We start from the raw sequence: 17528 nt of genomic DNA on the forward strand, positions 1-17528 counted from the left end.
ATTGATTTTAAGAAAGCCGTTGATGTTTATGGTTAGGTACATTCGTGCAACGATTGTGCTTTTTTTGCAAAGGCGCTTTTGTTAAATCATCCCCCGTTTGGCAAAGTTGGCTGTCTTTGTTAGGAATAAATAGTCTTCACACAATTCGCAACGAGCCAGGCGGCCCAAACTGCTGCAAATACCCTGTCTGTTGCACAGAATGCAAGAGAAGTGACACAATTCAAGTAAGCATGAAATATGAACTAAATATGCAGGTTCAAAAATATATAATTGTGTATTGATTTTAAGAAAGGCGATGATGTTTATGGTTAGGTAATCATCCGTTTGGTGAAGTTGGCTATGATTCAATGATAAACTAACAGGCACCGCATCGATTATATGCAATACAGGACAAGCTAGATAAACTAGTAATATCAACCATGTGTATGTAGTTAACTAATGATTATGTTAAGATTTGTTTTTTTAAGAAAATATGTTTAATGCTAGCTAGCACCTTACCTTGGCTCCTTGTTGCACTCGCATAAGAGGTATCCAGCCTGTAATGCAATGTAATCTGCCATGATCGGTGTCCAAAAATGACGATTACCGATTGTTATGAAAACTTGAAATCGGCCCTAATTAAAATCGGCCATTCTGATTAATCGGTCGACCTCTAACCCAGAGTGCTGTGCGGTGTGGCGTGCCAGACTGCCACCGAAAACACTCACTTCCCACTCTCCTCCTAAAACACCTGCCTCCACAAACCACAAGACAACACAGTATGTCCTGCAAGAAACACACCCTCTCAAGCAGGTACAACACATTCCAATCCACTTGTAGTGCTACCTACGGCATTCCTGGTGTTAAATATTTTTTTAAATGGTACACTGTATACTGGTATGGTACAAGTCCACATACCTGATGTTCCACCTCCTGCAGGAGAGACTCCAGTAGCTCAGTCTCTTGGGTGAGGGAGGTCTTCTGACCTGTTGGGAGAGGACATTTTCATATAAAAATAATATTTTAGTGACATAGAAGGGCATTACAGTGACAAGAGAGAAACACAAATGGTGTCATGAAATGTGCGTACCCATGAGGGTGATGAGTTTGTTTTTCAGCTGGTTGTCGAGACGAGCAATCATCATCTCTACTGCATTACGAATCTCTCGCACTCGCTCGTCTTTGGCCCCTCGCACTGCTTCCACGTTCCTCTCCTAAGAGAATCAGAAAACATGTTGAATTAAGGCAGACGGTTGCAGCGTTATAATGTATTTTGGTGGAACAGTAACTTCATCTGTCATCACAGAGGGATAGAGTGGAGGAGGCATCCCATCACAACAGAGGCAAATTAGCTGTAGTGCTCTTGTGCCATCTAGTGGCAAAATTCAGCAGTGTGCAGTAGTGATATTGATCCTATTTTCTCATGTGTGCTTCTAACCAAGCTGAAAAAGAAACAGTGGCCCTCACCACCTCCTGCACCAAGCTGATGAGCTCCATGAGGCGGCGGCGGAGCTTGGCCACCTCCTCGTTCACCTTGGACACGTGCTGCTCGTAGATCTCAGCCAGAGGCTTGAAGGTGTGGCCGCCATGCTTGGGGAAGGAAAAGGGGTGAAGATCAAAATACAGGAATGGACTGACTGAGCACTTGTTTTGTTATACCAAAGGGATGTGGGGCTTGACTGAGAATACTCCTCTGTGGGCCACTTACCATGCCTCCCCACAGAGCACATTGGTGGCAGATGCACTTCTTACAGGTCCAGCAGAACACACTGAGTTTCTCATGGTGGTTCTCACACCTGTAGACAAACCATAGACAACTGACACATCTAGACCCTCTGGAATCTCTTTTCAACACATTTTAAGTCACATTAAGCAGGTTTCGATCCAACCTTTTATTGCGAGTAAAGTACATGTCGGACAAAAAAAATGTCACGACAGGCCTGATGGAAATTCTAATTTGTCGGTAAACTTTCCAAATGTCGAACAAAACAAAATACGCTTGACAATGTGGGCAATTTTTTTGCTGGTGAAATAGATTATGCAACAAGTGCTTCATTCTATAGCTAGAGGACTCCTGATATCTCCAGGAGTGATAAGTATAATTTTTGTCTTTATCTGTTGTCTAGTACTCTCTTTTTGTTCGCTAGGACATCTATTTTAAGTGCTGCCCGTCTTCGCATTAGCCTACTGGGTGTGTGAACTGCGACTGCTCAAAACTTGCAGATGATTCTTGACACATCTAAGCGGCAGGGCAATTTGTGACTTGTTTTGGTAATCAGTGGTTGTATTGGAGGGAGAGTGGTTTCTCCTCTCCTAGGCATTCAGCAATAAGTGTTAGTACTTCAGTCTCTCCTGTTTTCTCAACAGCAGCTGTAAGCGGCGGTCGAGTCAGTCTCGTCCCCGAAACAAAGACTGCTCTGCCGAGGTGTTCGGGGAAGGCTCCACACCACTCTCTCGCTTGAGAATCTTACCAAGTTATTTTCTGATGATCTCATTTAGCCCTTTTGTAGCTTTGGCAACTATGCGTGTTTTCTATTCCATGTTCGCTCCTCTCCCTGTAAACTTTACAGACCCCCCCCCCCCTTCTAATATAGTGTACCCTGCGTGTACAACCCAGGTGGAATTTCGGGTCCCTGGCAGCGTTTGGAACTGCCAATCTGCGGCCATGAGCGCCAAGTTCATCTCACACTATGCTGCCCTTCAATCCCTTGACTTTTTGGTCCTGACAGAGACATGGATCACCCCAGAGAACACTGCTACTCCAGCTGCTCTCTTCATCTGACTACGTTTTTTCTCATAGTCCAAGAGCATCTGGTCGTAGCGGTGGTAGCATAGGGGTATTCATTTCTCCTAAATGGAGATTCTCTTTCTCCCCTCCGTCACTTGTCTACTCAAGCTTAACATTGTTGTCATCTATCGCCCTCCAAGTGCACTTGGAGAGTTCCTCAATGAGCTTGACACCTTGATAAGCTCATTTCCTGACGATGGCTCACTGCTCTTAGTACTTGGCAACTTCAACCTCCCGATGTATGCCTTTAATTAGTTTCTTTCCAACACTCTCTTTCCCCTCCTTGCCTTTTGACCTCACCCTTGTCCAATCCTTTCCAACTCACAAGACATGCAATTTTCTTGATCTCATCTTTACTAGTGGCTGTTAGCCTACAAATCTCACTACAACTCCCTCCCCCACTGTCTCCCTTTCCTAGCCACTCAGCCTCTTCGACCCTACCCTCCCCCTTTGCACATCTTATGACTCGCACTGGAAATCTAAACTTTCAGAGGACCTATCATCCTTTCACTCCCTCTTCTTTATCTTCTCTTGCTCTGCATCTGTTGCTAGAGCCACTATCACTCTAAATTTCAAGCTTCTTCCTTTAACCCCAGGAAACTCTTTTCCACCTTCTCTTCACTCCTTAAATCCTACACCCCTCCCTCCCTGTGGATGACTCAACCACTGAATAGGTTTATGACAGCCGCTCCTCAATCACAGCCTATTGAGTCCACTGGTCCCACTCACACAGAACTACCCTACGCTTTCACCTCCTTCTCCCCACTCTCTCCAGATGAAATATTGTGACTGAGGTCTGGCCGCCCGACAACCTGCCAGCTTGACCCTATCCCCTCCTACAGACCATCTCTGGCGACCTAATTCCATTCATAATTTCCCTCATCCCTGACTGCGTCCCCTCTGACTTCAAAATGGCCAGAATGCTCCCCTCCTCAAAAAACCAACACTCGAGTCGTGATGCAAAAAACTATGGACCTGTATCCCTTTTTCAAAACACTCGTGTGCTGCCTCTGTTCAACTCTTATCGCTTTCAGAATGCTTTTCTTGACGTTGGGCCAGTAACCAAAAGGTTGCTAGATCGAATCCCTGAGCTGACAAAGTAAAAATATGTTGTTCTGCCCCTGAACAAGGCAGTTAACCTACTGTTCCCAGGCCTTCATTGTAAATAAGAATTTGATCTTAACTGACTTGCCTAGTCAAATAAAAAGTCAGGCTTCATGACGGGTCACTCAACCGAGACTGATCCTCTGCGTGGAGGCTCTCCGCACTGCCAAAGCAGACTCTGTTCTCATCCTCCTAGATCTATCCACTGCCTTTGATACCGTGAACCAACAGATCCTCGTCTCCACCCTCTCAGTGCTGGACGTTTCCAGCGCTACACACCCTTGGATTGCATCGTACCTGGCAGGCCGCTCCAACCAGGCAACGTGGAGAGGATCTGTGTCTGCACCACATATTCTCACTACTGGTGTCCCCCAGGGCTCGGTTCTAGGCCCTCTTCTCTATATACACCAAGTCACTCGGCTCAGTCATATCCTCACATGGTGTCTCCTATCATTGCTATGCAGATGACACTCAACTATTTTTCTCCTTCCCCTCTTCTGAGACCCAGGTGACGAGACGCATCTCTGCGTGCCTGGAAGATATCTCAGATTGGATGTCAGCCCACCACCTCAAGCTCGAAAAGACTGAGCTGCTCTTCCTCCCGAGGCAGGCCTGCCCGCTCAAAGACCACTCCATCATAGTTGAATTCTCCACAGTGTCGCCCTCCCAGAGTACTGAGAACCATGGAATGACCCTGGACAACACCCTGTCGTTCTCTGCAAACATCAAAGCAGTACCATGCTCCTGCAAGTTCAAGCTCTACAACCCTACCTCAGTCAGTCCTAATCCAGGCACTTGTCATCTCAAGTCTGGACTACTGCAACTGGCTGTTGGCTGGGCTCCCCGCTTGTGCCATCAAACCCTTGCAACTTATCCAGAACGCTGCAGCCCGCCTTGTTTTCAACCTTCCCAAGTTCTCCCATGTCACCCAGCTCCTCCACACACTCCATTGGCTTCCAGTCGAAGGTCGCATCCACTACAAGACCATAGTGCCTGCCTCCGGAGCAACAAGAGGAACTGCCCCTCGCTACCTCCAGGCTATGCTCAAACCCTACACCTCAACCCGAGCACTCAGTTCTGCCACCTCTGGTCTCTTGGCCCTCCCATCCCCACAGGAAGGCAGCTCCCGCTCTGCCCAGTCCAAGCTCTTCTCTGTCCTGGCACACCAACGATGAAGCCAGCTTCCCCCTGAAGCTAGGACAGCAGAGTCCCTGCTCATCTTCCGAAAACACCAGAAAACCCCACCTCTACAAAAAATATCTTAGTCGTATAAGAGCTTTTTTGTGCACTTCGTCATGAGACTTTTTATCCGAAACAAGTTTGTTTGAATGGAACACAACTCGTGGGGAAAAATATTTATGCCGATTTTAGAATATTCACATTAAAATCTATTTCAAATTGGATGGAAACCTAGAGCCAAACAACAAGCCATTTATAAACTCAGCCCACTTTACAATGTGCTGGGCCTTTCACATTTCTAAGCTGAAAGGACACATTGTTCTAGGTTGCTTTTGCATCATACTGCATTTAGTTTAATGGGGCCCAGGTTGTGTTTGAGGTCTTCAATTCTAACAGAAATATAGGGTATGGATAGAGAGGGGGAGCGAGGGCAGAGAGAGAGAAACAGAGAGAAAGAAATATGTGGTAGTGATGAATGGGTCAAAGGGGAGTGAGGGATAGAAAGGAGGGATGCTGGGGCTCACTTGTCCTTGTCGTTCTCCTCGTGTTTGGAGAGATTGCAGAGCTGCAGGGTGTCCAGCTGCTGGGTAACCTCTTCAGCCCAGCGGCAGTTCACCAACTCCCGCAGCTGCAGTGGTGCCCTGGAGACAGACAGACACACACACGGTCATACACAAACATGATCGGTCTTGAAAAATAATGTCCCCTAAATGGTGGCTACAGCCTAAGTCTATCCAAAACCATCTAAATCAAACAATTTGGACAAAGGAACAGTTACATACAGATCTCCAAGTTCAGTATTCCTTAAGATTCATCATTAATACTGGCACTAGATCAGTCCTCACTGTGAATTTTGGGGGAAATCTATACTTTATTCCCCCGATTTACTCTTAACTCTGCTGCCTGGATTCTAAAAAGGTTGTTCTGGAACATAATCAGTAGTAGGCTAACCCCCGCTGCATTTAGCCTAGCTGTTAGAGCGTTGGGCCAGTAACCGAAAGGTCGCCGTTTCGAATCCCGAGCCAGCAAGGTTGAAAAATCTGCCGTTCTGCCCTTGAGCAAGGCAACTAACCCCCAACAACAATTGCTCCCCAGGCACCGAATAACATGGATGTCTATTAAGGCAGCCCCCGTACCTCTCTGATTCAGAGGGGTTGGGTTAAATGCGGAAGACATATTTCGGTTGAGCAACTGACTAGGTACCCCCCCTTTCCCTAGTCCCTGCCAGGAATACTAAGTACTGTGTTCAAACACAGAAGGGCTTACCGACAGTGTGGGCATTGGGCTCTCTGCTCAGTCAACCAGCGCTGTCAATAGAAGAGGTTACATGTCAGCATTGCAGATGAGGTTGTAACACTGTATAGATGGAGAGGTTTTTACAGGATGCCTAACACCCATGACTGCCTCAAATTCCTATATTTGTAGCCTGACACTTCAAAGTAAACACTGTAATGAGAATTGTTCTATATATTAAAATCATAGTATAATGACAGTGGAATATTGGTTTTCCCTTAACATCTTTGGGGTAGGGGGCAGTATTTTCACATCCGGAAGAAAAGTGTACCCAGAGTAAACTGCCTGCTACTCAGGCCTAGATGCTAGGATATACATATTTGGATATAAAACACTGAAGTTTCTAAAACTGTTTGAATGATGTCTGTGAGTATAACAGAACTCATATGGCAGGCAAAAACCTGAGAAAAAATCCAACCAGGAAGTGGGAGGTTTTCAAGTCTTAGCATATCCAATATACAGTGTCTGTGGGGTCATATTGCACTTCCTAAGACACTAGATGTCAACAGTCTTTAGAAACTTGTTTACTACTGTGAAGTGGGAGAGAATGAGAGCTGATTGAGTCATGGGTGTGCTAGAAGGCCATGTGCTCAGTCAGGCGCACGCCCGTGAGAGTTAGCTCCGTTCCCTTTCATTTCTAAAGACAAAGGAATTCTCCGGTTGAAACATTGAAGATTTATGATAAAAACATGCTAAAGATTGATTATATACATTGTTTGACATGTTTCTACGAACTGTAATAACTTTTTTGACTTTGCCTGGACCTAGTGCCTGCGCATCTGGATTACTGTACTAAATGCGCCATCAAAAAGGAGGTATTTGGACATAAATGGACTTTATCGAACAAAACTAACATTTATTGTGGAACTGGGATTCCTGGGAGTGCATTCTGATGAAGATCAAAGGTAAGTGAATATTTATAATGCTATTTCTGACTTTTGTTGACTCCATAACATGGCGGGTATCTGTATTGCTTGTTTTGGTCTCGGAGCGCTGTACTGTATATTTAATTCCATGCATAACAGTTGTATTTGTCAACATTTATGATGAGTATTTCTGTAAATTGACATGGCTCTCTGCACTTTCACCGGATGTTTGAGGTAAAAATCTAATCAAATTTTATTTGTCACATACACATGGTTAGCAGATGTTAATGCGAGTGTAGCGAAATGCTTGTGCTTCTAGTTCCGACAATGCAGTAATAACCAACAAGTAATCTAGCTAACAATTCCAAAACTACTACCTTATACACACAAGTGTAAAGGGATAACAGTAATCTAGCTAACAATTCCAAAACTACTACCTTATACACACAAGTGTAAAGGGATAAAGAATATGTACATAAAGATTTATGAATGAGTGATGGTACAGAGCGGCATAGGCAAGATACAGTAGATGGTATTGAGTGCAGTATATACATATGAGATGAGTATGTAAACAAAGTGGCATAGTTAAAGTGGCTAGTGATACGTGTATTACATAAAGATGCAGTAGATGATATAGAGTACAGTATATACATATGAGATTAATAATGTTGGGTATGTAAACATTATATTAGGTAGCATTGTTTAAAGTGGCTAGTGATATATTTTACATCATTTCCCATCAATTCCCATTATTAAAGTGGCTGGAGTTGAGTCAGTGTGTTGGCAGCAGCCACTCAATGTTAGTGGTGGCTGTTTAACAGTCTGATGGACTTGAGATAGAAGCTGTTTTTCAGTCTCTCGGTCCCAGCTTTGATGCACCTGTACTGACCTCGCCTTCTGGATGATAGCGGGGTGAATAGGCAGTGGCTCGGGTGGTTGTTGTCCTTGATGATCTTTATGGCCTTCCTGTGACATCGGGTGGTGTAGGTGTCCTGGAGGGCAGGTAGTTTGCCCCCGGTGATGCATTGTGCAGACCTCACTACACTCTGGAGAGCCTTACGGTTGTGGGCGGAGCAGTTGCCGTACCAGGCGGTGATACAGCCCGACAGGATGCTCTCGATTGTGCATCTGTAGAAGTTTGTGAGTGCTTTTGGTGACAAGCCGAATTTCTTCAGCCTCCTGAGGTTGAAGAGGCGCTGCTGCGCCTTCTTCACGATGCAGTCTGTGTGGGTGGACCAATTCAGTTTGTCTGTGATGTGTACGCCGAGGAACTTAAAACGTACTACCCTCTCCACTACTGTTCCATCGATGTGGGTAGGGGGGTGTTCCCTCTGCTGTTTCCTGAAGTCCGCAATCATCTCCTTAGTTTTGTTGACGTTGAGTGTGAGGTTATTTTCCTGACACCACACTCCGAGGGCCCTCACCTCCTCCCTGTAGGCCGTCTCGTCGTTGTTGGTAATCAAGCCTACCACTGTTGTGTCGTCCGCAAACTTGATGATTGAGTTGGAGGCGTGCGTGGCCACGCAGTCGTGGGTGAACAGGGAGTACAGGAGAGGGCTCAGAACGCACCCTTGTGGGGCCCCAGTGTTGAGGATCAGCGGGGTGGAAATGTTGCCTACCCTCACCACCTGGGGGCGGCCCGTCAGGAAGTCCAGTACCCAGTTGCACAGGGCGGGGTCGAGACCCAGGGTCTCGAGCTTGATGACGAGCTTGGAGGGCACTATGGTGTTAAATGCCGAGCTGTAGTCGATGAACAGCATTCTCACATAGGTATTCCTCTTGTCCAGATGGGGTAGGGCAGTGTGCAGTGTGGTTGAGATTGCATCGTCTGTGGACCTATTTGGGCGGTAAGCAAATTGGAGTGGGTCTAGGGTGTCAGGTAGGGTGGAGGTGATATGGTCCTTGACTAGTCTCTCAAAGCACTTCATGATGACGGAAGTGAGTGAAACGGGGCAGTAGTCGTTTAGCTCAGTTACCTTAGCTTTCTTGGGAACAGGAACAATGGTGGCCCTCTTGAAGCATGTGGGAACAACAGACTGGGATAGGGATTGATTGAATATGTCCGTAAACACACCAGCCAGCTGGTCTGCGCATGCTCTGAGGGCGCGGCTGGGGATGCCGTCTGGGCCTGCAGCCTTGCGAGGGTTGACACGTTTAAATGTTTTCCTCACGTCGGCTGCAGTGAAGGAGAGTCCGCATGTTTTAGTTGCAGGCCGTGTCAGTGGCACTGTATTGTCCTCAAAGCGGGCAAAAAAGTTATTTATTCTGCCTGGGAGCAAGAAATCCTGGTCCGTGACGGGGCTGGTTTTCTTTTTGAAATCCGTGATTGACTGTAGACCCTGCCACATACCTCTTGTGTCTGAGCCGTTGAATTGAGATTCTACTTTGTCTCTATACTGACACTTAGCTTGTTTGATTGCCTTGCGGAGGGAATAGTTACACTGTTTGTATTCAGTCATGTTTCCGGTCACCTTGCCCTGATTAAAAGCAGTGGTTCGGGCTTTCAGTTTCACGCGAATGCTGCCATCAATCCACGGTTTCTGGTTTGGGAATGTTTTAATCGTTGCTATGGGAACGACATCTTCAACGCACGTTCTAATGAACTCGCTCACCGAATCAGCGTATTCGTCAATGTTGTTGTCTGACGCAATACGAAACATATCCCAGTCCACGTGATGGAAGCAGTCTTGGAGTGTGGAATCAGATTGGTCAGACCAGCGTTGAACAGACCTCAGCGCGGGAGCTTCTTGTTTTAGTTTCTGTCTGTAGGCAGGGATCAACAAAATGGAGTCGTGGTCAGCTTTTCCAAAAGGAGGGCGGGGCAGGGCCTTATATGCGTCGCGGAAGTTAGAATAGCAGTGATCCAAGGTTATACCAGCCCTGGTTGCGCAATCGATATGCTGATAAAATTTAGGGAGTCTTGTTTTCAGATTAGCCTTGTTAAAATCGCCAGCTACAATGAATGCAGCCTCCGGATAAATGGATTCCAGTTTGCAAAGAGTCAAATAAAGTTTGTTCAGAGCCATCGATGTGTCTGCTTGGGGGGGGAATATATACGGCTGTGATTATAATCTAAGAGAATTCCCTTGGTAGATAATGAGGTCGACATTTGATTGTGAGGAATTCTAAATCAGGTGAACAGAAGGACTTGAGTACCTGTATGTTGTTATGATCACACCACGTCACGTTAACCATGAAATTTCTGTTTTTTTGTGACTAGGTGCAGACCTAACATAATCGCATGGTATGCTTTTGTCGTAAAGCCTTTTTGAAATCGGACACTGTAGTGGGATTAACAACAAGTTTATCTTTAAAATGGTGTATAATTCATGTATGTTTGAGGAATTTTAATTATAATATTTCTGTTTGAATTTGGCGCCCTGCACTTTCACTGGATTTTGGTCAGGTGGGACGTTAGCGTCCCACGTACCCTAGAGAGGTTAAACAAGATTGGTTACTAAAGTTAAATTGGTTACTAAAGTTTTTGCTTAATTCACTAATGGTGTCAGTTATAAGTATGATTGTTCAGACTGAGGCATTTTAAGGCCTGTAGATTTTCCCCTCACATGCCAGCTGTGAAGTGTTACGCTAACAAGTTAGTCTCGTTGCCCGTGGCGACATGTCACTCACCCGTATGCAGCTGAAGCAGCAGAGTTTGGAGCAGTGGGGGCAGAGCCGAGCATCCCTCAGCTTCTCCATACAGATGAAACAGCGGAACACCTCCGCAATACTCTGTGTGGCAAGATAGAAGTCTTAAATATTATCAAAGCAAGACTGGAACCATTATACACATGGACAGGAATCAGTAGGCTCAAATGTGGTGTATGATACATTACATTAATAAAGGCCTAACTTTAAATATTTTCTGTATATTTAGAAACAGTCAACTGGCAGGTGTCTTCACTAACATTTTCAACATGTCCCTGATTAAGTCTGTAATACCAACATGTTTCAAGCAGACCACCATAGTCCATGTGCCCAAGAACACGAAAGCAATCTGCCTAAATTACTACAGACCCATTGCACTCACATCCGTAGCCCTGAAGTGCTTTGAAAGGCTGTTAATGGCTCACATCAACACCATCATCCCAGAAATCCTGGACCCATTCAAATTTGCATAACACCCCAACAGATCCACAGATGATGCAATCTCTATTGCACTCCACACAGCCCTTTCTCACCTGGACAAAAGAAACACCTATGTGAGAATGCTATTCATTAACTACAGCTCAGCGTTCAACACCATAGTGCCCTCAAAGCTCATCGTTAAGCTAAGGATCCTGGGACTAAACACCTTCCTCTGCAGCTGGATCCTGGACTTCCTGACAGGCCACCCCCAGGTGGTGAGGGTAGGTAGCAACACATCGCCACGCTGATCCTCAACACTGGAGCCCCTCAGGGGTGCGTGCTCAGTCCCTTCCTGTACTCCCTGTTCACCCACGACTGCATGGCCAGGCACAACTTCAACACCATCATTAAGTTTTCCGACGACACAACAGTGGTAGGCCAGATCACCGACAACGATGAGACAGCCTATAGGGAGGATGTCAGAGACCTGGCCGGGTGGTGCCAGAATAACAACCTATCCCTCAACGTAACCAAGATTAAGAAGATGATTGTGGACTACAGGAAAAGGAGGAGCGAGAATGCCCCCATTCTCATTGACGGGGCTATAGTGGAGCAGGTTGATATCTTCAAGTTCCTTGGTGTCCACATCAACAACAAACTAGAATGGTCCACACACACCAAGACAGTCATGAAGAGGGCACGACGAATCCTATTCCCACTCAGGAAACTAAAAAGATTTGGCATGGGTCCTCAGATCCTCAAAAGGTTCTACAGCTGCACCATCGAGAGCATGGTTGCGGGTTGTGCGTACGGCCCAGTACATCACTGGGGCTAAGCTGTCTGCCATCCAGGACCTCTACACCAGGTAGTGTCAGAGGAAGGCCCTAAAAATAGGCAAAGACCCCAGCCATAGACTGTTCTCTCTACTACCTCATGGCAAGCGGTACCGGAGAGCCAAGTCTATCTAGGACAAAAAGTCTTCTCAACAATTTTTACCCCCAAGCCATAAGACTCCTGAACAGGTAATCAAATGGCTACCCGGACTATTTGCATTGTGTGCACCCCCCCATAGCCCCTCTTTTACGCTGCTGCTACTCTCTGTTTATCATATATGCATAGTCACTTTAACCATATCTACTTGTACATACTACCTCAATCAGCCCGACTAACTGGTGCCTGTATATAGCCTCGCTACTGTTATAGCCTCACTACTGTTATTTTTCACTGTCGTTTTTATTTCTTTATTTACCTATTGTTCACCTAATACCTTAATTTTTAAAAACTTTTTTAGAAATCACACTTTTGGTTAGAGCCTGTAAGTAAGCATTTCACAGTCAGGCCTACACCCGTTGTAGTTGGTGCACATGACAAATAAACTTTGATTTGTGCACAATGAGCACAGAGCTCAGTCATAGACAAGGAAGCAGGAATCAATTCTCATTTGGTACAGTTGGTGCACAATGCAATGTAAATTACTGCCTGGTGGGGTGAGCTATATTTGGAACCCATAACCCAGTCTAATGCCAACGTTGGCTGAGAGCAAAATCTCTAGTCTAGTGATATGTCCTGAGCTCAGGAGTGCTTGCATCCATCCATCAGTTTAGGGAATTTTCTAGCTAGAGCAGCATGTCAAGTTGTTCACTCAAATGTCATAGAGATAGGTATTTATCTAAAAGCTACACAGTGGGGTAACCAGTGACATACATGTGCATTTATACTGGTGTAAAATGTAAACACACCTCAACACTTTGTTCATCCATCTCAGCCAGTTTGCTTTTCTTCAAATGGAGGAAATTGGGTGAAATATGAATCCAATACCTATTTTCATGGAGAGAAAGAAAACAATAGCGTCAAACGAAAATGTAGATAAAGGTCCAGTCAAAAATAGTATTTTCTTGTCACTTCCAACGCATGAAGGAATTAGTTCACGATATCAAGCAATGTTATTGTTCAATAACTTCTAACGGACAATTGATTTTGGCTATGTGTGACAGGTTAGCTAACGTTAACTAGCAAGGTGAGGTGGTCTCTTTGGGAACTAACAACACTGCGGTTTCCAAAACGACTATATTAATTACAAATTGGCATAGTGTTAAACAACATAGCTGACTAGCAACACAAACATAAAAGAAAACCAAGGAAGGTGTGCGTGATGAGGGCGAATTCAAACATATAACTAAGGTTAACTAATAACGTTAGCTGATTATGATAGCTAGCTAACGTTAGATAGCTGGTTACCTTACCTTCTCAGATGCTAGCTGGTTTAGCTAGCTATTTCTTCTTTCTTCAGAAAGGCATTGATAATACGCAGATGTTCCACTATTATTTTGGATGTGTGAAATTGGTAGCGTCAACTAGCCTGATTCCTAACCTCAACTATACAATAAACGAGTTAGCATCGAGCTAACATGGCCCTTCACTAGCTAGCAGCCCAATTGACAGACAGCTAAATTGCCTCCACTGTAAATATCAAATTCATACTGTAGACAGGCTTCATTCAATGATACGCGTGCACGCAAAACTCGCATCGCTTTTGCAACCCGTGGCTACATTTGTTTTTCTTCCATGATGCAGGCTATAATCTGCTGCAGCTACATATCATATCACCATTGGAGACCATTTCCATGTTTATCGCGATTGCTTCAACCAATGTAAAACAGCTGAAGCGGTGGAAGGTGGGACCTTTCTCACAGTTATCCAATGAGCAATGGCCCGTATAAATATGAGAAGGGTAAATCGACACACCCACACATGTTATAAAAGCAATTTCTACAAGAAAGTGGGAAGACAAACAGTAACAAAATAATATGAAATCTTATTCTCCCAATGCATTCCTTCCTTCTAAACTCAGCAAAAAAAGAAACATCCCTTTTTCGGGACCATGTCTTTCAAAGATAATTCGTAAAAATCCAAATAACTTCACAGAGCTTCATTGTAAAGGGTTTAAACACCGTTTCCCATGCTTGTTCAATGACCTATAAACAATTAATGAACATGTACCTGTGGAACGGTAGGCAATTAAGGTCACAGTTATGAAACTTAGGACACTAAAGAGTCCTTTCTACTAACTCTGAAAAACACCAAAAGAAAGATGCCCAGAGTGCCTGCTCATATGCATGAACATGCCTTAGGCATGCTGCAAGGAGGCATGAGGACTGCAGATGTGGCCAGGGCAATAAATTGCAATGTCCGTACTGTGAAATGCCTAAGACAGAGCTACAGGGAGACAGAACGGACAGGCTGATCGTCCTCACAGTGGCAGACCACGTGTAACAACACCTGCACAGGATCGGTAGATCCGAACATCCCACCCAGGTACAGGACGGCAACAACAACTGCCCGAGTTACACTAGAAAGCACAATCCTTCCATCAGTGCTCAGAGACTGTCCACAATAGGCTGAGAGAGGCTGGACTGAGGGCTTGTAGGCCTGTTGTAAGGCAGGTCCACACCAGACATCACTGACATCACCGGCAACAACGTCGCCTATGTGTACAAACCCACCGTCTCTGGACCAGACAGGACTGGCAAAAAGGGCTCTTCACTGACGAGTCACGGTTTTGTCTCACCAGGGGTGATGATCAGTTTCGCGTTCATCGTCGAAGGAATGAGCATTACACAGAGGCCTGTACTCTGGAGTGGGATCGATTTGGAGGTGGAGGGCCCGTCATGGTCTGGGAGGTGTGTCACAACATCATCGGACTGAGTTTGTTATCATTGCAGGCAATCTCAACGCTGTGTGTTACAGGGAAAACATCCTCCTCCCTCATGTGGTACCCTACCTGCAGGCTCATCCTGACATGACCCTCCACCATGACAATGCTACCAGCCATACTGCTCGTTCTGTGCGTGATTTCCTGCAAGACAGGAATGTCAATGTTCTGCCATGGCCAGTGGAGAGCCCGGATCTCAATCCCATTGAGCACGTCTGGGACCTATTGGATTGGAGGGTGACTAGGGCCATTCCCCCCAGAAATGTCCTGGAACTTGCAAGTGCCTTGGTGGAAGAGGTGGGTAACATTTCACAGCAAGAACTGGCAAACCCGGTGCAGTCCATGAGGAGGAGATGAACTGCAGTACTTAATGCAGCTGGTGGCCACACCAGATACTGACTGTTACTTTTGATTTTGACCCCCCTTTGTTCAGGGACACATTATTACATTTCTGTTAGTCACATGCTGAGTTTATTTATAGTTAGAAATCTAGCAACTAATGGGATTTCAGTTTCCACTGGTGGTGAATTGGCACTAATTTAATTAGGCCTATATATATATAATATAAGTAAATAGAAGAAGATGCATTTTAAAGAGAACATTGACTGTAAAATAACAAAATTATCCTAATTGTCAACCCAAAATTCATGACAGTCACTGGATTAGGTTGCATAATATCACAACACTCTCTCAGTAGTCTATTACACTTCTTAATAAAGCATTGTGATTGACTTTAGTTGACAGTGAGAGGACGTTTCTTTTTTTGCTGAGTTTATGTGCAAAATCAAGTTTACTTACAATTCCAGTCAAAAGTTGACACACCTAGGTTTTTCTTTATCTTTACTATTTTCGACACTGTAGAATAATAGTGAAGACATCAAAACTATGGAATAACACACATGGAATCGTGTAGTAACCAAAAAAGTGTTAAACAAATCTAAACATATTTTATATTCTTTAAAGTAGCCACCATTTGCCTCGATGACAGCTTTGCACACTCTAGACATTCTCTCAACCAGCATCATGGGGAATGCTTTTCCAATTGTCTTGAAGGAGTTCTCACATATGCTGAGCACTTGTTGGCTGCTTTTCCTTCACTCTGCAGTCCAATTCATCCCAATCCATCTCAATTGGGTTGAGGTCGGGTGATTGTGGAGGCCATGTCATCTGAAGCAGCACTCCATCACTCTCCTTCTTGGTCAAATAGCCCTTACAAATAGTCCTTGGAGTGTGTTGGGATCATTGTCTTGTTGAAAAACAAATTATAGTCCCACTAAGCGCAAACCAGATGGGATGGCGTATCGCTGCAGAATGCTGTGGTAGCCATGCTGGTTAAGTGTGCTTTGAATTCTAAGTAAATCACAGACAGTGTCACCATCACACACACAGAGATCATCCGTTCACCTACTCTGCGTCTCACAAAGACACGGCGGTTGGAACCAAAAATCTCACACTTGGACTCATCAGACCAAAGTACTGATTTCCACCAGTCTAATGTCCATTACTCGTGCTTCTTGGCCCAAGCAAGTCTCTTCTTATTATTGGTGTCCTTTAGTAGTGCTTTATTTGCAGCAATTCAACCAAAAAGGCCTCTGAAAAGTTGATGTTGAGATGATTGACTTGAACTCTGTGAAGCATTTATTTGGGATGCAATTTCTGAAACTGGTAACTCTAATGGACTTATCCTCTGTAGCAGAGGAAACTCTGGGTCTCCCTTTCCTGTGGTGGTTCTCATGAGAGCCAGTTTCATCATAGTGCTTGATGGTTTTTGCGACTGCGCTTGAAGAAACGTTCAAAGTTCTTGAAATTTTCCAAATTGACTGAACTTCACGTCTTCAAGTAATGATGGACTGTCGTTTCTCTTTGCTGATTTGAGCTGTTCTTGTCATAATATGGACTTGGTCTTTTACCAAATAGGGCTATGTTCTGTATACCACCCCTACCTTGTCACAACACAACTGATTGGCTCAAATGCATTAAGAAGGAAAGAAATTCCACAAATTAACAAGGCACACCTGTTAATTGAAATGCATTCCAAGTGACTACCTCATGAAGCTGGTTGAGAGAATGCCAAGTGTGTGCGCAAAGCTGACATCAAGGCAAAGGGAGGCTACTTTGAAGAATCTCATATAAAATAGATAGATTTTTTGGTTACTACATGATCCCGTGTGTTATTTCATAGTTTGTCTTCACTATTATTCTACAATTTATAAAATAGTAAAAATAAAGAAAAACCCTTGAATGAGTAGGTGTGTCCAAACTTTTGACTGTTACTATATACCAACTATGCCATGCTCAAAACTGTACTGAAATATGGATTTCCCACTAAACATGCCTTATTCCGAAGCCTAATTTGAACCTGAGGGAGAAATTGACCCACATACTAAATACAGAACGCTTGGAGAGAAGTGGAGCTGCCTTCTGTGAATGTGGGGCAAAATTAATGAGCCATTTTTTATGTCCCCAGTGAAGCTGAATAAAATGTAAGTCTTCCATTCAGGCTAGCCCCATCGAGACACCTCATCCCATTTCCTGGAGA

The 17528-nt window shown here is 44.7% G+C and overlaps 1 protein-coding gene across 3 annotated transcripts in view; it reads right to left on the bottom strand.

The window, feature by feature from the left end:
- The window catches only part of LOC110534878 (E3 ubiquitin-protein ligase TRIM37), a 40056-nt gene extending 26115 nt beyond the window's left edge, over positions 1-13941 (bottom strand). For 2 of the 3 annotated variants that reach the window (XM_036989998.1, XM_036989996.1), the window contains exons 1-9: positions 13521-13939; positions 13017-13095; positions 10840-10941; positions 6317-6357; positions 5575-5691; positions 1688-1775; positions 1447-1569; positions 1070-1193; positions 898-965 (exon numbers count right to left, since the gene is read on the bottom strand). In XM_036989998.1, the coding sequence (XP_036845893.1) occupies positions 898-965; positions 1070-1193; positions 1447-1569; positions 1688-1775; positions 5575-5691; positions 6317-6357; positions 10840-10941; positions 13017-13037 (684 nt within the window). In that variant the 5' untranslated portion in view covers positions 13038-13095; positions 13521-13939. Of the gene's footprint in view, positions 1-897; positions 966-1069; positions 1194-1446; positions 1570-1687; positions 1776-5574; positions 5692-6316; positions 6358-10839; positions 10942-13016; positions 13096-13520 lie in introns of all 3 variants that reach the window. The other variant, XM_036989997.1, reaches the window with a different exon arrangement.
- Between the last annotated feature and the right edge of the window lie 3587 nt (positions 13942-17528).

Source organism: Oncorhynchus mykiss, chromosome 10, assembly GCF_013265735.2.
Source record: "Oncorhynchus mykiss isolate Arlee chromosome 10, USDA_OmykA_1.1, whole genome shotgun sequence".
In the NCBI taxonomy this organism is placed as follows: domain Eukaryota; kingdom Metazoa; phylum Chordata; class Actinopteri; order Salmoniformes; family Salmonidae; genus Oncorhynchus; species Oncorhynchus mykiss.